The 19,309-nt window shown below is 41.3% G+C and overlaps 1 protein-coding gene across 1 annotated transcript; it reads left to right on the top strand.

Moving 5' to 3' along the window:
* The first annotated feature begins 248 nt into the window (after nucleotides 1-248).
* LOC101878647 (bone morphogenetic protein 2-like) lies at nucleotides 249-5,124 on the top strand. Its single transcript, XM_005154122.2, has 5 exons — nucleotides 249-531; nucleotides 748-887; nucleotides 1,502-1,618; nucleotides 2,779-2,980; nucleotides 4,676-5,124. Exons 1-5 carry the CDS (start codon nucleotides 249-251, stop codon nucleotides 5,122-5,124), a joined length of 1,191 nt encoding a protein of 396 aa, XP_005154179.2.
* Nucleotides 5,125-19,309: the final 14,185 nt, after the last annotated feature.

The raw sequence follows: 19,309 nt of genomic DNA, 5'->3' as shown, positions 1-19,309 counted from the left end.
GAGCGCGGCCGGCGGCCCTCTGATGTTAACGACCCAGCGGAGAAGCTCCATTGAGTCCTTAAAGGGCATTGATGGCCCGGGCGAGGCGCGGTCGGCCCCCCTCGGGGTAGCGGCCGTAGGGCTGAGCACCCTGCCCAGCTCTCCGCGCACTCGCCTGGCCGCCCCCAGCCCCGGCGGGCCGGGGCCCGCGGAAGGGCCGCTGTCCCCTTACCTCAGGGCTGTCACAGGTGCGGCGGCCTCCCTGAGCCATGGCGGGCCTGGAGCTGGCCTTGGCCTTGGCCGGGCTGCTGAGCCTGCCGTCGGCCAGCGGCCTGCCCTTGCGCCCCGGCCCGCGGGAAGAGGTTCTGGCGGCGGCCTTGCAGAGGCTGCGCGAGGTCTTCGACATCGAGGAGCTGCCGCCCGATGTCCTTCCCCGCAAGAAGCCGCCCCAGTTCATGGTCGATCTCTTCAACAAGGTGGCTGACCCCAACGGCATCACCCGCGCTCCGGGGCTGCTGGAGAGCAACGTGGTGCGCAGCTTCGAGGACCGAGGTGGGCCGGGGCCCCGGCAGGGGCGCTGGGGGCGGTGGGGCCGAACCGGCAGGGCAGTTTCCCGCAGCTACGGCGTTTCCCGGACGGGGAATGGCCGCCGTGCTCGCTGCCTGCGTCCCGCTGGAGGCTAGAGCTGACCCGCCGCTGCTCTGGAAAACGCGGGGCACAGCTTGAATGCGGAGTCTTGCGTGGTTCCTAAAAAGGGCACTTTTCCAGTTCACCTGGACCAGTACCGCTTCTACTTCGACATCAGCGCGATGGAGAAGGGTGAGCAGATGCTGAAAGCAGAGTTCAGGGTCTTCAAGCTGAAGAGGCCACACGTGTCTTTGAGGTCTGACATGAAACACTTCTGCAAAGTAAGTGAGAAATAATCTGTCTGCTAAACAGTCGTTTGCGCTTTCTTTGTTGATACTGGAAGTGAAGAGTGCAACCACGTAAACTTGCTTTCTTTCTTTTTGGCTTTGGCTATATGTATGCTGTTCTTTGCCACTATAGCAGTGAGCTCTCCCTAAGGATACCTATGTCGGACCTATCTGAAACCACATCGTGCTTTTCTGGGATTTGGGATTCGAATCGGAATCTTTATCTTGAGTTGTTCTAAAAAGTAGCAATAGCAGTCAAGGTTTCATAGGAAAAGAGGGCGGGAGAGGACTCTGACCTGGAGTGTAACTGTTTCTTTGGCAAAAGGCAGGATTAGACGTTTTGCAAACCTGAAGACAAAGATGTGGAGGAAGAGAAGACTTTCGTGGTATCAGGTGCTCAAAATGGAAGTAAAAGGGATGGTCAGAGTATCCTGCCTCTGAACACAGCTAGAAGCAGATGTACCTGACAATACTTTTTACTTGGTTTAGAATGGTAGTATTAATTTTACAGCTATGATTTGGCAGAAATGTGCATATCTTTGTCCTCCTTGTTTTGCTGGAAGAATAATTGGTTTCATTTCTTGCTTTGTTGTATTGCTCCTGTCAAGGTGGAAGTGTATGAGCTCTTGGAGAGTGGAAGCAAGCCACAAAAAAAACATCTCGTTGCTTCAAGATTATTGTCCATGTACACAGAAGGCTGGGAAGTATTCAATGTCACGCAGACAGTAAGCACAGAATTCTGACTTAATTCTAAATTTCTGAAGATGACAGTCAACTCTTGACTCTAGCATTGTGCTGGGTTTTGTGGTCCATCTGAACTGAAGGACAGCAGCAGAGGAAGAAGCTTTCTGCACTTAAAAGTACACCTGATGCTACCTGAATTAAAGAGGTGTTTATATGCTGCTAGTAGCATGGGCATGATGGGAACTGAGTAACCCAAACCGAGTAGATTGGAGAAACATCAGGCCAAGTATGTCATTGTGATTAAAACATGTTAGTGCTTTGGCTGCCAAAGTAGATGACACTGATTGTGTACTAAGAGTAGGTTTTCATTTTCCTTTTATTCTGGTGACATTACTACAGAGCAGAGTGCTTTAGTGTTTTATTTCTGGAATTTATGATCGGGTTGTTTTTCCTTAACTTCCTCCTCTGTAGACTTCATTATCTGTTAGTTTCAAGATTTGTTTTGTAGATATCCTTAAACTGTAACTGTGTGAATGCCTTTCTATAGCAAAAATCCAAATGTTGTTTAAAACATTGAGTTGAAAGCGGTACTCTTGGACAGTGGGGTTTTTTTGTTGCCTAATCTTTATGATCGGAATCAGCAGCATGCTTGGATAATCGGTTGAGTTGCATCTTAAGTCATGACAGCCCTGCTTGAGAATGGCCTGGTCTTATCTATTAGTCTGTAACTATAACAATTATAAATTTGCTTGATGGTGAGTTAATTTCTTCAAATGACATGTTTGTTAGATTTAAATGAGTTTTAATGGTATGGAGAGTCTGGAGAGTTCATATTCTGTTATTAAGATTTCTATGAAAAATACATTCCTGGCTAAAGTGAGAGAGGTTTTATTTTAATGTTAATTTTAACTCCTAGACTCATCTATTCACTAGCAAATTCTCAGAAATTAATTATCTTCCTGTAAACGTAGCTTTGGGGAATGCATATGGCATTTTGTATTTTTAGTCGTTGAATTACTGGTTAAAATATTAAACTCAGTTGAGTCTCAGCTCTTCATTTACCTCACTTCTGTCATAATATATGTTCTTACACTCTCATAGCTTGTTGCCTGTTCTCTTCTCCTAATATAATCATTGCTTAATTGTAATATTATAATAAGAATACTGAAACTATATTTTTTCATTTCCCTGTCATTGGCAGGTTTCCAAGTGGGTTGGAAACAGCAGCTCCAACCATGGCTTTCTGATAACTGCAACACATGTATTCAACAATAGAATTGAGCACAACCTGATTAAGTTTGCTAAGAGCCAGGGCACTTTGCAGGAGAGTAGAAATGCTCTCCTTGTCCTCTTCACCAACAGTAACAAACAGAGGCCTCCCAGCTTCATACCCTCTGCCACAAGTAAGTTCAAACAGGAGCAGTGGTCTGTTTTAGAGTATGAACTCCCCGTTTATCTTCAGGTCCCTTCTGCTGCCTCATGTATACCTAATCTCGATCTTGAACAGGTTTGAAGTTCGGCTTTGTCACTGGTCAGTTTGATTTGACAGTTCTTGCTAGTAGATCACCCAGCATCTTAAATAGCTTTTACCCTCAGTCAAACTGTTTTTGCAGGAAATACTCTTAAAGCTTAGGGTAAATCTGGTTTATTTTGTTTAAAAATGGGTGTGAATTCTACTTTTTAAAATTACTATTTATATTACTTTTGCGGTGGTGAAGTTAGTGTGAAAATTGTTTAGATTTATGCTAAAACATCTGTGACCTGAAAAACTTTGTGAAAATACTGGTAAAGCAACTGTAAGCAGAGTCATTAAGTGCAGTGTTCAAGACTGGAAGAGGCTGTTAAATAAGCAATTTAAACCTCTCTGTTCTTGCCTTGTTTTTTTAAGCACCTATTTCACTTCAGTGACTGTTTAGCATAGTGACTAAAGGCTGCTTTTATAGCAGGCAACACCCTCATCCCTTAAATTACAAAACACAGTGTCTTACCTCCCGCACTGGTCTTCCAGTGGAACCAAGGTTGGATTTTGGAGCCTGATAAATGCAAAGAGCAAAAGCTGGGAGGAGGCACAAAAATTATTCTGTTTTGGGTTTGCAGGGTTTTCTGCTAAACAATTGCATCTGCATATTAGAAACTAGGTAGGACTTGCATCAGTATTAAATAGGTGGTGAAACTGATTAAAACCAAAGATGAGGCTGGCCTGTTCGTCTTTGCTTTCCAAAGAAATTTTTTAGTGAAGTCCTAGATCCCAGCGTAATGAGCATCAAGCTCTGTATGGGATACTGTGTCAGGACTGAGAAATTGATACCCACTTCTCAATGAAGAAACTCCCTAGACCTGCCTGTTGTTTGTGGTCAGTGAATCTTTGCAGATTGTTATTCTACCAGCCTGAACATCAGTGTTTTTCTGCATCTGGATCTTGGGGTATCCACACGCATTTAACAAGTCTTCCCAGAAGATACTCTAAGAAAGCAAACCTATTGTCACTAAGCTTCATTCTCCAGCAAAGTTCCATGAACCTGATGGTAGTTCTTTCCAGATCCAAAAATTGGAGGAAAAAAAAAAACAACTAAAAACCAAACAAAAAAAAACAAACAAAAAACCCCCAAACTTTTACAGAAACACACACTCTGTTTTGCAAGTGTATAGGTGGAGGTCCTGGGAGGAGAATACTGGGGAAAGAAAAGGCTGTTCTCCACCCTCTTTTAACACTGCTCAGTGTGATATGTATTGTAGGTGTGGTGTTATAAAGACCATTAATACCATTATTTACCAGATTCAGCCCTGAAAAGGGCCATGTGGAGTTCACAGAATGTGTTTAGCATATCACAGAGCTTTTTCTTTCTATTTCTGCTAAGTTGCAGTCTTTCAGGCCACCACCAACAGAAACAGCATTTGGAAAGTTTTGAACTATGGCTGAAATGGCAATTGAATACACACCCCTTTTGGGACTTTCACAGTATAGGTGTCACTTTAAAATCTGAAGACTTTGATGTAGATTTACAGAATAGGCTTTTATGCAGAACACTTGAAATTAAGGAAAATTAATTACTAAATTAGTTCATTTTGAGAAAATTTAACACACAACTTCCTTCCAGAACCGGAGATGAAACCTGCCAAAAATGTTGTTTCACGAGTGCCTCGCAAAGCTCAGGTCATCGAAAGCAGAAATGCAGGCATGAGCAGGAGACCTCGAGCTGCTGAAATCCCTTCTGCTAAAAGCCAGGTAACAGTTTGTCATCGAAGGGAACTCTACGTTGACTTCCATGCTATTGGCTGGTCAGGATGGATTATTTACCCAAGTGGATACAATGCATTTTATTGCAGAGGATCCTGTCTCTTCCCCTTGGGGGAAAGTCTAAATGCAACAAATCATGCTACAGTTCAGTCCATAGTCCATACACTTAAACTGTCTCAAGATATCGGCACACCTTGCTGTGTGCCAGATGAATTGAAGTCCCTCAATCTCCTCTACTTTGATGACAAAGAGAATGTGGTCCTTAAAAATTATAAAGACATGGTGGCAACAAGGTGTGGTTGTCATTAGCAAGAACTTTTGTTGTCTTCATTTGTGCACTTGAATTCAGTTCTTCATTTGCCGCTGAAGATACCAACAGAGATGGCATTTCAGTTCACAGGGCAGAAGAGCCAGAAACTCAGCTGTGCTTCAAGACCTCCCTTCACCATGGCTGTATGGAAAGATGTTCAAGGCTGGCCTTCAAAGAGCTGTGGGCTTCTGGGGAGTATGCTGTACATGTATGCATGTATGCATGGAGTATCTGTACACCGGGGGAAACCATTAAAATTGGAATTTGTTATTTGAAATAGTTCAAACATATTAAGTTGACCATTCAAATTAAGGGCTTTTTCTGTATACTGAGGCTCAGAATTTCCTGTGATTTAATAGGCAGGTATCCTGCTTCAATCCACAACAGAGTGCAGGCCTCTTAGGAACACAACCTTACTCAGTTTTGACTGCATGATCCAGTGGCAATGTACACAACTAAATAGAGCTTTCAGGATAAGTGTTTGCCCAGAGCTAATCTGAGAGAACTCTACTATCTGCAGCTCATGCATTACTGAGAAATGCAGTTCTTTCCCCTGTTCTTTATGCAGGTTTGCCAAATGCAGAGACCTCCTTGTAAGTCTCCCTGGCACTTGATAGCCAATCTGAGGGAACACAAAGGTCAGTATTTGTCTGGAAATTGGCAAACCTGGCTTCTGACTCGGGGCCATACTGGTACAAAACATACATATGATGAAGGTTCAACCAGTCCCCCTCTTTGTAAAATCTTTCTCTTCCACTATGGTCTGCTGTGGTTGTTGGGCTGTGTGGCAGCAGAGGTTGCCTTTGAGCATTTAGAACAGTGACTGTATGACGGCATCATAAGCTTGGATCAGAATCCTTGTAGTTCAGCAGATAAAACGAAGAACATTAAGCTTTGAGGTCCATGAAAACATGCTGGATGCTGGCCTGGTCCCACATCTGAGGCAATTTTAATGGAAAGTACTCACTGATACTCTTCTATTCTTCCTTGAAGAATAGGACATAGATGTGGAAGGGCTCCCCTAAGTTCTTTCAGCCTTATTACAATTTAATGCAGGTAACAAGCCCATCACAGTTCCTCAATCAACTCATTGAGTTGAAATGTAAGCCTGCTTAGATTTCTTGTCTCCATTAATCCTTGAAGGAGGCTGACTTCTCACAGAACATGCCATTTCCTGTGGGTAGAAACTTCATGGAGAATTTTTTTACTCCAATGAAATTGAAAAAAAAAAGATATATATGTATATGTTTTTCTCACTGTAAATACTGATGTCTGTAATTTTATTTAAAACAAACACTTGTATATTAACTTAATCTGTAATATAAAATGTTAATATGCAAATAAATGTAATGTGACATTGGTCTGGGTTTTTGCTCTATGTTTGATCCTCTTTCCTAGAGACATGAATCAAATACTTTCCCAGATGACAGGACATTTGTGATGGCTTCAGTGGGCACTGTATCAAGTCTTCTGACTCCGTCTCAAGGAGTATAATAGATAAGCAGAATAATTTTGTTTCCCTTCAGGTATCATCCAGTAATTACTCCTGAAAAGAAACTCATATTGAAGCTTCTTGTAACTCTCACTTGAATTAGGCATAGAGATTAAAACTGTTCATATTCATCTTTTGTACTGCTTGTAACAAAGCCCACCTAGTGGAGGTCCTGAACATAAAGTACCTGGTATGGTGGCCTGGGTTCAGCAGTAGCAGTAGTTTTTCTCTGTAGTAGCTGGTGCAGTGCTGTGGTTTTGACTTTCAGCCTGGGAACAGCACTGATAACACTGATGGTTTTAGTTGCTGCTCAGTAATCTTTAGTCTCACCAAGGACTTTCTGAGTCTTATGCTCTGCCAGGGAGGAGGGGAAGCCAGGAGGAAGCAGAGGCAGGACACCTGACTCAAACTAGCCGAAGAGGTATTCCATACCATAGCACATCATGCCCACTATATAAACTGGGAGCAGTTACCCAGAAGGGCTAGATCACTGCTCAAGTCAGGGTGGGTATCAGTCAGTGGGTGGTGAGCGGTTGTATTCTCTTCCCTTGTTATTTCCCTTATCATTATTATTGGTGGCAGCAGCAGTGATTTGTGTTACACCTTAGTTACTGGACTGCTCTTATCTCAACCCCTGGAAGTTACATTCTTTGGATTCTTCTCCCCATCGCTCTGGGAACGGGGCAGTAGGGGGGAAGAGGGGGATTGAGAGAGACACTGCGTGGTGCTGATTTATGGCTGTGCTTAAACCATGACATATGGTTTAAATTTCCTCAATGTGTAAGGTCTTATTTTCATGTATGTTGTTATATCTTGGGATGCCTTCATTAAAAATTCACTACGTTAGAAAGTGAGGACAAAAGAAACACTGTTATTCACAAGTAAAATAAATGGATGGGAAGGCTGTGCCCCATATGTGTAGGCCAAGCATGTGCTTATCAGAACTACAGCCTGGAATAGGTGGAGTAGAGGAGGCTGAACAAGACAAGGATTTAGAAAGAAAGGATAGTATGCACAGGTCATTGTGCAGAGGAGTTCTTTCTCCTGTCTAGTTGTTTCTCTAGGAGGCTGCAGAGGCTGTTGTAAGACTGCGGAGCTGTGGCAGTCTGATATCAGAACAGATCCAAGAGAAGACCTTGCTGCTGGCATGAAAAAAAGTGTTTGTCCTTTCTGCAGAGCAGCCCATCATTACCATGCTGACCACCACTGCCTTGTGTTCAGTATTCTCTATCTATGTAAAATGCATAGTGGGGGTTGGAGGGTGTTTTGATCTTGGTATATGATCATTTTGGTAAAGGGGCATATAAATGTGGTAGCCAGATGGTGATAGCTGTTGCATCAGCTGCACATAGTCACTGGACTCAGTGCCATTGGCAAAGGGACTTTGGAAAGTGTAAAGGGTTATAATCTCGCTTTTCTGGTTTCTCAGACTGCTCTTCTGCATTTTTCCCTTTTCACTGCAGAAGTTTCTGTGGGGTTTTTTAAGTTTATAGGAACCACACACTGGAAGTGAGAAAATATATCTGCAGTGAGAGTCCAGACAGGGTAATTTCTGAATAGTGACTTCAGCTGATTTATTTATGGTTCTTTTGGTAGGGCCCCAAAGAACTGAAGTTTTCACTGCCAAACAGCACTGGGAGAAGGACTGCATTTGGAACAGACTGGCTGAGGCAGGTTCTGCATCCAACATGCTCCAGTCTTCAGTCCATGACATGACAAATGCTTCACCATCAGCTGTGTATCAGCTGCATCCTTTGCTGCTCAACTCAGAGAGTTGTCTTTTTTTTCCAGGATAACTTAATGAGATTCTTCTTGTTTCAGATGCCAGGAAAAAAAAAAAAGGATTTTTTAAATTCAAAAGCAAGTGTGATTAATAAATAAATGATGGGCACACTGAGTATTAGCTCACATAGTGCTACTCTACAGTAGGTGAAATGCGCATAGTCAAACTAGGAGCACTCAGTAGTTTTGTACACATTAAATTATTTTTTTCTGTGCCACTCAACATAGTCTCATTATGCCCCATTAAACCCTGATAATTAAAACAAAATATATTGGAATTGTTTATCCTGGACTTTGTAAGGAAATGAGGTTCATAATAATGCCAAGGGAAAAAATTTACACTACACTAGAACTTGTAATTAGAGTAACAATTAAGCACAAGTATATCCCTCTGTTTTTTTTTCCATTCTTTCTTTGGGTTTTTTTGTTTTTTTTGGTTTCTTTTTTTTTTTTTTTTTTTTTTGAGAGTAAAGGTACATTTTTTTGTTGTTCATAAACTGAAATAAGTAAGAATCCAAAATAAGAAATGCTACAATTTGGAGTCTTGATTTAATGAGAACATCATATGCTCAGGTGACATATAAAAAAGCAACAGCGAGGGGTTTGGAGGAAATACTTATTCTTCAACATGGGCAGTTTGGAAAAGGATTGGTTATTCAGACTGCATTGTTATATCGTGTTGCATTGCAACAGGAGCAAGAGGAAGCAAACCACATAGTACCAAGACCAATGAGGAGCACATCTGGCCCTGAAGAGTTCTCCTTCTAAAGCACAGTGAAAACAAAAGTGTATGACTGCAGATTTTGTATGCAGGATGCTACCAAGAGCACCAACACCCCAGAGCCTGCAATTTGGAGGTATGCAGAGGGAGTGTCCCACTTGAAAGGACAGAGAGCTTTGCAGCATCTCTCCCCTGTTTCCAGCTCCAAGTCCCAATGAGAGTACTGCTACAGCAGGCATCGTGCTCTCTGAGCCAGCTCAGCTGGTGGCTGGAAGCAGAGCACCCTATTATTTGCAGTGGTGCATCTGTACAGCGCTCAGCTCTGCGACTCAAGGTCTGCCAACTTGGATCCCTCATCTTGGACAGCTCATGCATCTCTGCATCCTCTCCATAGCATGTGATCAGTGTAATTCTCCTCTGGTAAGTAACATAACTTGCATTTTATACCCGCAGGCACATGGAAAACAGGGTTGCAGAGGCAGAAAAACTCAGAGAATGCCTAGGAAGAGAATCCAAACCTATGGTTAGGTTGTGAACAACCCCATGATAAAGAGTTTGGTCCAGGTTTGGGACTAAAGAGATCCAGGTGTGTGCAGTCACACTCATTATTGTGTAAGGTGGGGAGAGTACTAAACCTGGCCTCAATGCTGCGTTGGGATGGTAGTGGGGTCTGAGTATGCTGTGGGGACAGCTACTGGTAAAGAGCACTAGTCTACAATAGATCAGACTTCCATGGACTCCTGTTCATAGAAACGTTTGAGGGATTTCTGTGGGGCTCTTGTCACAAAACATAGATGACAGAAAGATGCAGCTTGGCACTGAAGTGGGGGAGGGATATACTGGGGGTGTCCTTAGGCAGGTAAAGCAGAAGGGATGGGCTTGGAGAAATTGATCTGGGATGGTTTCCTCTGTGAGGTGGGAGATAACTTAAATATGCCTGCCCTGAGGAAGCTGGAGCACAGCATTGCTGTAAGTACCTGAAAAACCTCTGCTCTATTCTGTCTATCCTATAGGCTTGAAAATTATCCTCAGTATGAGGCATCTAGTTAGGAATGTCTGAGTTGTTTCCAGACTGCCTAGGGTACTTACTTTGGTTCCTGTTCTCTGTGTAGGAAATGGGACATTTATGTGCTTTACTTGAAAGACTCATGGAAGATTCATAGCCCTGAAGCCTTACTTCCTGAAAAGAGAGGAGAGAAGCTGGGTGCCTATCATGAATTCCGGGGCTTTGCACAGATACCAAATCCTAAAGATTGCTTCCAGGTCCCTTGACATCACACATGCAAATATATACAGGTAAATGTGTATATCTGCATGGCTTCTTTCTTACGTACACCCATGGCTACATGCTTCGTGTTCAGAAGCAGCCTCCCTCCTCGTTCATCCCAGACAGCTTCCCAAAGGATACTGCTACTTAACCGTAACTGAGGTGGAATGCCTGGGGCTAATATGAGGACGTTGCCACATACAGAGGGTGCAACTGCTTTCTGCAAAAGTATGTCACACCTAGGTCATTTCCCCCCTTCTGGACTTAAATATAGCTCACCTCCAAGGAGAGCAGTTAGCAGGTGTGAATTGACCTTTGGTGAATGACACAATTGTGCCTTAAAGCAGCTAATGTAATGTGTTCATTCTTCCTACTGGGTTTATTGCTAAAAGCCATTCACAAAATAAAAGGGACTAACTTCTTCTGCTAACTTCTGTTGTTGCAGGGAGATTCATGCAGATACTAACTGCCCTAATTCAGAGCTAGATCACAGCCTGTCTTGTTTCTTGAAAACAAAAGCCTGTATGTGGGAAAATTACCTGTTACTGAGAAGTGTTTGTTCTTTAACTGAAACCATGATTCTGTGATGCCCTAAATCTTGGTCTCTTGACACAAAGCAGCATTATGGAATAAATCCCAGTGCACTGTTTGGGATCTGTTCACAGAAATCTCTCTTGGTTAGCTATCAGGTTAAATGGATTTAGCAGGCAGCATAAGGCCATTCCAAGCCCGGGTTGGACACAGCATTGGGTGACATGGTTTAGTGTGAGGTGTCCCTGCCCATGGCAGGGGGCTTGGAACTGGATGATCTTAAGGTCCTTTCCATCCCTAACTATGCTGTGATTCTGTGATTTTATAAAAACGGGTGTGCAGACTTCAAAATTAGTATAGACTCCCACTGTGATCTACAAAGGAATCAATTGTTTGTCCATGTCACATTTTCTGCTGAATGTGCTGAGCATTTGTGGCCAGGGAGCTGTGTCCTCAAAAACTATAGACAAAAAATAATAAGTCTAATTTAGCCAAACATGTCTAAAATTCCCTGAAGTTAAACCAAGCTAAGCACTGGGACAGCTTTCCTGACAGTCAAAGCCTGATGGGCCAAGTGCTGCTGGGAATAAATGATCATAATTTTCACAATAAGCAGTGAATTCTGGGTCCCCACTGTTACTCCTGGGATTCCCTGTACTGCTGGAGTGCAGGCTGTAAGTGGGAGGAGTCAAGGTTTTAGTAGTTCAAAATCACAATTAGAAGAGAACATGTTGAGAGAAAAAGAATTGAGCAATAGGGGATAAAAGTGGTTTCTTGACCAGAGTCAGACATTTGCAAGTAGAGCCAAGATTTCATCCGTTTAAAAAAACCCAACCAAACATAAGCATGTTAGACAACCCGCTTGATGTCTAAATTAACTAGATACCTGAGAACTGTTTTGGTTTATTTAGTAAGGTTTATGCTTTCTGTACCACAAAAAGGACCGTGCACCATGTTGGGGGGATGGAAGAAGTTATTTAATTTGTCATTGGTAAATGACTCCTGTGGTTGATTTATCAAAACTCCCCAAGAACAGAATCACAGAAAAAAATAGGCTGGAAAAGGCCTCTGGATATCATCTTTGCCTAACTTCCTGGTCAGAGCAGGACTGACTTCAAAGTCAGAGTAGGGTGCTTAGGACCCTGTCCAAGTGAGTTAGGTATATCTCAAAAGATGGAGATCTGATGTCTCTTGGCCCTGCCCCAGTGCATACCCACTCTCAGTGTTGAGTATTTCCCTTGACCTCATGGCTATGCTTTTGTTAATGCAACCCAAAAGGAGGTTAGGGGTTAGCTTTCAGCAGCCTTATCTGCAAGGATCCCCTGATAACCTAAGGAGCCAGGCCCTGGGCTGTGCCAGTATTGGGGTTGTTCCCTTCTAGAAACAAGACTGCAATGATGAACTCTAAGTGGTTCTTGTTGCTTCCTACTCAGAATAACTTTAAATTTTATAAATGTGGTATCTACTACTAGCACTGGGTTTTAAGAGAGTTTTTCTGCTTCTTTTGTCAGGAAGATTTTGTTGTGATAAAAAAAAATTAATTCAATACTTCATATTTATTTCAAGACTGACAATGCAAAAACATTTCTAAATTCTTCAAAGCTGCTCTGGAAATTCACAGTTCCTATGTGAACTTATTTACATATTACTCTTGAAAGTTCATGCAGGTTGGTTCAATAATTGCATAGATTACAAAAAGAAAGTAGCTCATTTATTTTCATGGTATTTTAAAACTCTGCTTTCTGTTTTTTTCTGGTGGAAAATGAGTCAGTAGGTAGCTAACCTGTAATTTCTGAGATATCTTGAGACCTCCTAGGATTATTTTTTATAGATTGTAATAATCTCCTGTTTCCAAATATAATTTATAACTGTTATTGCAGTAACAGTCTTTCTGATTCACATAGGTGCATTGTTACAGGTGCTACCGTTTCAGCCCTTATTTTAAAGGTCCTATTACTAACTGTAGGTAGTGACTTCTACCAAGATGAGGTTTTGACCTGGACATTGGACCGCTTTTTCTGTGTGTGGGCTGGCCAGTGTCTGAGGCCTAGAGAAAATTGGTCTGGGTCTCACTTCACCCAACTTCAGATGTCTACAACACAGACACCAACATGTGATCAAATTAATCCCACCAAGTAGTTTACCTGGAGTCCTACAAAACCCTGGCAGTCTCAGAGGTGGGTCCGTGGTCACTGAAGTCACCGTATGTCTCTACATATTGGTTTATCAATGTGACAACTCAGAAGCTGTTTCAAAGGCAGCAGTCTTTGGTAAATGCACAGGACAGAGCATGATCATGCACCAGGATGCCACTGCCTCTGTGGCTCACACCAGTCAGCTTCTCTGCTTTCCTGCAGCAAGTTCTGTAGAGAAATATTTTTCCCCATTGCCTGGGAATATTCAAGGGCAAACAGTCAAATCAGCTTTCAAATTTTACATGTCAAAAAGCTAAACAAAAAATTTTTCAGTTCTTTTTTTCAAGAGTTCCATGATCTTTTGTGCTAATTTTAACAGTGAAAATTTACATTTGTAATTGGAAAGTATTTTATTCATTGCAAGTACATCTTGGACAATTTGAAAACTATTATTATATTTCAAACAAAATGTGAAAAGGGAGTGGTGATTTTTTTTTTCTGTGAACAGCTTCAGTGTTCAAAGCTCAACATTTAATCTTTAAAATAATTCACATAATCTGAGCAGGTTCCTTCTTTTTCTACGCAGCAAGATATATATGTTCCGAGACTTGTGATTATAACTCAAATGCACGTATAAAATGTGAATGCAGACTTTGAAAGTGTGAGTGTAACTTTCCCAAGGACAGGCTAAGAAAACAAACCTATTTAAAAAAAATATTGCAAAGAAGGTCTGAACATTGCAAACCCTAAATGAATACCAGAGAATGCCAGCAGGGTTCTCTGCCCCCAGTCAGCCAGGCAGCATAAAAGACCCAATTAACAGCATGACCATGGACATTCTCCTATTGTTCCTTGGATGACAGTTTATGAATAGGAAGAAGAAGGGCTTTGTGATCCTGATTTAAGAAAATAGGTTGGGAAAAATAAGGTTCATGAACCTGGAGGTGAAAAACTATATGGATGATACCACAAGTTGATTTTTCTTTTTAAATGCTTTAGGACCTTGCCCCTAAATTTTACATGACCTTGCTCTTAAGCCAGAAGAATGAATTGCAATTTCCTCCTATCCCTCATTCATGTAATATTCAGTTTGTTTAAATGGTTCCATCTCACTCTCTGAATCAACAAATCTCTGAACATCAGTGAACACTATTATCAGTATTTCGGTAATGCCTTTCATTAGCACAGAGCATCCAGATCCTTGGAAATAAGTCCAGAGGGATTTGGATAAAGGCCTAGTCTTATTTTCCTATTGAATCAAATGTTATAAAGTGGAGCAGGAATAGGCCTGAATTTAAGCATGGTTAGGAGGGTGTGCTGAAGGACTAAGGAGGAGTTACATGCACATTAAACTGTCACCACCTCTCATAAGAAGAATAAAAAAGGAAAAAAGAAAGTTTTAACCATTTCTAATTGTGCTATTTCACAGAAGAAGAACAAGGTTTTGCCTCGTTGATACTAAGATGAAGAATTTGCTTTATCATACTTGGCAATGAACACGACCATGGCAGCATCAGAATACCCACCCAGCTAGCACAAATGTAGCATTGGACCATCTCTGTGCTCAGCTAGAGATCTGAGACAAGTTTATTCTGCCAGAAAGCCAATTAGCCTGCCTTGTTAACACTAGGAATTGTGGAGAAGCCAAGATACCATTTCTCTGGAAAAAGAGAGTCGTTTTCAGGATTTCTGAAGTCCCAGATAATAGTCAACATCTTTAAAAAGGAGGTTATTGTTTTAGTGGCTTTACATGAATCTAGAACTGGGCAGCTATTTTTGAGATTATATTGTTCCCAAGTATATTCTCTCAGAACAAAGGAGGAATAAACAGAGTACAACTGATAAATATTCAAGGGCCAGTTCCTGAAGAGTTCCAAGCATCTGGAAAATTCCAAATAAGCCGGTAAATCCATGGGAAAACAAGGAGTATTCGAAAATGTGCAAACCTAAACTTGAGTTATCATACATCTTTCCATTTTTAACTTTGACTTCCACAGCTCTGAAACTTCTAGTAGCAATGCGTATCTTTCATGCAATAAAGAAACCACTTTTCTGCCCTTGACCAGGGTAAATAATAATAATTATATCTTCCACATCTCATTTTCCTACCTTGAAGTAATGTTAATACTTTTTCTCACTATAACATCTGCTCCCTTGAAAAGCCTTTATATGGCATCTTCACCAAAGCAATTCCCCTGAAACCCAGTGTTGGTTTGCCTCAGCAAATCCTAGCATAGTCCCAGCCTGCACAACAAATCACTTCAAATGGCAAGCAGTGTGGGGACCAGGCATAGGTTTGGTAAAGGCATACTTCCAGGTAGAGAACTGTTGCTACTGAATAGGGCTCCTGGCAGATTAAACCTCTGTGCCACTCGAGATGGCACAAGGTACCTTCTTGTTCTCCTTGGAGGGGGAAGGTAAGGTGTGGGCTGTCTTCTGCATGTTCATATAGTTCTGACCATAGGACTGAAGTCCTGGCCAGTTATGAAAGGCAACACATAGTTCTTACACACAATACTGTATGGCAGATGGGGGAGAAGATGTGTATGCATTTACCTGAAGCTTGGTGTGACCTAGTTTGAATGAATATTAACATTTGTGGGAACATAAACTCAAGAGGTCATGGGATTAGGCCTGCCTGGCACACTGAATGATTTCTCATTGGCATGTAATTTAAGCTAATATTCTTCTCTTCTCACACACTTCTTCTGCCATATCAAGAAATCTCTGTTAGAATCTATTGGTTGCTCAAACCTGGCCCAGACTTGGATTAGAGACTTTCCTCTTCTGTGTTGCATGTTCCCATATCTAAGGATCATGTAATTTCAGTCCAGACAGCAGTTCTCAAATGAGAAAAAATATGTCCAGTATATGCAGACTTCATTAGAGAAAACAAAACAAAAAAAGAAAAAGAGAAAAAAAATGAAAAAAAAGTAAAGAGAGCAAGAGAGGGAAATATTTTTTAAAAAAATGCTTACTTTCATTATAAGTGGGACCAGGAATGTAAAAGTTTGATTACCAGAATGCATTTGCTTTGTACATTTTAAACCTGCTGTAGCTAGTATAATCGGCACATGCAGTTGGGTCTAATTGATGTTTTCCAGCTTGACCTAATTGATGCTCTGATTTGCAGTCACCTACCTCTACGAGCCCATGTTTCATTACATTTTACCCTTGCTCCTGAAATCCTAAAATCCCCACGGGGAGAAATAGATTACAGCTATCCAGGGCTTTTGTGTGTGAACTGACAATTCTTTCTCCCCTATAATTTTCTCCATGAACAATTGTTCATGAACAATGAAAATACAGTAGCTTGACAAAGAGGTGTATTAGTTACTTCTAAATACTCCTTATTTAGGCAGACATAACTCCTTTTAGCTCACTAGGAGTGTTACTCAAACTCAGAATGAAAACTGCAATGTTCTAAAGTCAGCTCACAGATATTTTCATGAACTAATTGAGATGCTTATATTACAAAACAGAGTTATTCTCAGTCTCTGCTCATGAAATTACAATTAAAAAGTTATTTGCTGTAGAACAGGTATTTTCCATTGAAAATTATTTAAAGAAAAGCTTCTGAAATATGGAAACCTCATGGTTTTAGCTTTAAATAAGCATTTCAGTCATCATAAAAAATCCTCTCTAATGTCTGCTGCAGCTTTGATTTCAAACACGTCACATTCTTCATTAAAGCAATCATTGCTAAAACAGAGGGACATAAAGCAACATAGGATTTATTCCTTCATTAAACTGATGATCCGTATATGAAGCCAATTAACATTATGAGTTTGGTGAACATCAAGTGTAAAGAGGTTACAGAAAATTAAAAGCAGTCACCTTGGTCTTTAGATAAAGAAAGAACACTTTTATATTATAAATTATAAGAGTGTCCAAGCGGGACAAATCGGCAAATTTGGTTAATTAGAAAATACATTTTACCGCACATGAATTAGGGTAAAATAACCTTTTAGATGCTAGCTGTTTTTTGTGGCCAGGTATTAAGAATCATGAGAAAGGAAAGTGTTTGGCCATGAAAAGGCAAGAAAGCTGTTTCATCAAACTTGAGCCATTCAGACTTCCTTGAGGTTTACAAATGATTCCCTCAAAACTGAATGCTGTCAAGGAAAACATCCATTCAGTGATTTTGTTCATCAGTTCAGTCCTAGGTTTTATTGTCATTGTGGGGAAATGAGAAGATATATGTTTGTGTGTGCAGCACAGGAACAGTTCTGCTGTAAGACAGGCACAATCAGCAAAATGTCTATCCAGAGTTATGTTCACTGGGACTTTTCTTTGTAGACCTTGTATCTAATACTGATTTAATAATGGTAATATTAGTATCAATGGCAGTAATGGTAACAGCAGCAACAATAATGATGAGGAGGAGGTATGTGAGAAGGACCTTAAGGACTTTTCATTTTTTTTTTTCTGAAATATTTTATCTTCCACATATAGGTTATCTCATGCCACAGCTTGTTTTTTAGGGCCTGCCTCTGGTAGCTAGACGAGAGGAACTACCAGAGAAATACTAGCCAAGACCTGAAACAATTTACTCTTCTGGGTTTTTTTTGCCTGTAGTCCCACCTTGGCAGGAAAGCGTTTTTTACACGGAGAGACCTAGAAACATCCCTGACAACAGCCTTCCCCCGGAGAAGTGCCTAACCCCTCGCTACACCCTAACAGGCCGTGGCGTTCCGGGCCTTTCCTGGCCGTGACGCGGGGCAATGGGCGCTCTCCATGGTGCTGAAAGGCGCCGCCGGCGGCCCCGGCCTCCGGCCACCCGAGATCGGCACCCAAGACTACGAAGCGCCAACTTTTAATTATGTCAATCCCACGTTTCGTGCATTAAAATTAAACAGGCACCGGGGTAGCGAGGGGTGGAGGATTATATATTGCTTAGTTATCTCCTTGTTTTGCAGCTGCTGCTCCCTGGGAGAAAGTTGAGCTGCACCCAGCTCAGGGTCTTTTTGTTTCTGTTTAAAGAGCAGCGACTTGGAGCATTTCCCCGTGCTCCATTTCACCCTCTCTGCCTCCCACAATCCTGCTGAACTTGCAGGCTTCAAACTGCTGGGGAAAGTGAGTGTTGAAGCCAAAGCAGCAATGCAGCCCCCCGACTAGAGCAAGGCCTGAGAGCGCCATAATAAAGTTATTATTATTTTATTAGAGGTTCTTGTGATAAAACACTCTTACTCCTCTCTTCCCAATGTAAAAAAAAAAAAAAAAAAAAAAAAAAAAGGCAAAGACACATCTGTCTCTGTGCAAAGGGGTCCTGCCATACTGGTTCTGAGTGGATTTTAAAGCTGAGGATGGAGAGACTGACAGGGGAGGTCCAGACAGCACCTATGGGTTATGTCCCTTTTTTAAGATTAATTGACATTAGGCTTGTGCTGCTTTTTTAAGGAGTGCAGTTGAATTCAGACCATTGGTCTTGCATCTTTCAAGGTGCTGTAAAAGCTGTCTCAATTCAAACTATACTTTGCTGTTCAAACACTTGCCTGGATGGTAAATCAGTATCTGTTGTCAAACAGATAGCCAAAAACGTTTATGCATGTGTATAGATGCAAATATATATAGATTTATGAGTATATATATAAAACCATATCTGAATTCAGCTTTCTAAATCTGTTACTAGTATGCTAAAGTTATAAGTGAATGGATAAGATAAAATCAAACTAAATCAATTTGAATCTCAGATACAATTAATTTTTGCCTTGCGTTGCTAAAATAATGCTTTACAGGGCTGAAACATAACCTTGGCTTGAATATACATTAGGGGAATTTCCACATCTATGCCTAGTGTAAAAGGCAGATAGAGCAGGTGATATTTCAAATGTTTATTAGTGTTTATTTAATGAAATCATATATACAGAATCACTTCACAAAGACATGGTCTTTTCAAAATCTCTGTTTCTGCATCTCTGTCATCTGTGTCCACCTCCTTTGCTTTGGCATGAACGTGCTATGTCTTTAAACTCTCATCAGATCTAAGAGAGCCTGTGTAGATTTGCTCGCCCTTCCTGCACAGAACATTACAATGTTTATAAAATATTAAATTTGTGTAGTCTGCCGGAGAAGCAATTGTTCCAAAATAAAATCAGCAGTCTAGACGAAACATAGACACCAGAACTTATCAACAGTTGTCTGACTTACATCTTCTGATGCATCTTGAGTGGGTCATAATACCAACTTTATTTTCAGTGGTGCATAAATTAATTACATGCATTTAATAACCAAAATATCATTATATTCCCCCTTT

The sequence above is a fragment of the Melopsittacus undulatus genome, chromosome 4 (assembly GCF_012275295.1).
Source record: "Melopsittacus undulatus isolate bMelUnd1 chromosome 4, bMelUnd1.mat.Z, whole genome shotgun sequence".
Classification (NCBI taxonomy): Eukaryota; Metazoa; Chordata; class Aves; order Psittaciformes; family Psittaculidae; genus Melopsittacus; species Melopsittacus undulatus.
The sequence above is the reverse complement of the archived record's forward strand: the minus strand, read 5'-3'. Positions and strand labels throughout refer to the sequence as shown.

Bases quoted from the DNA above. Each gene is read 5' to 3' on its own strand.
- LOC101878647 (XM_005154122.2), top strand. From the start codon at position 249: ATGGCGGGCCTGGAGCTGGCCTTGGCCTTGGCCGGGCTGCTGAGCCTG. The intron at 888-1,501 runs GTAAGTGAGAAA...GCTCCTGTCAAG, and splicing joins ACATGAAACACTTCTGCAAA to GTGGAAGTGTATGAGCTCTT. The intron at 1,619-2,778 runs GTAAGCACAGAA...TGTCATTGGCAG, and splicing joins TATTCAATGTCACGCAGACA to GTTTCCAAGTGGGTTGGAAA.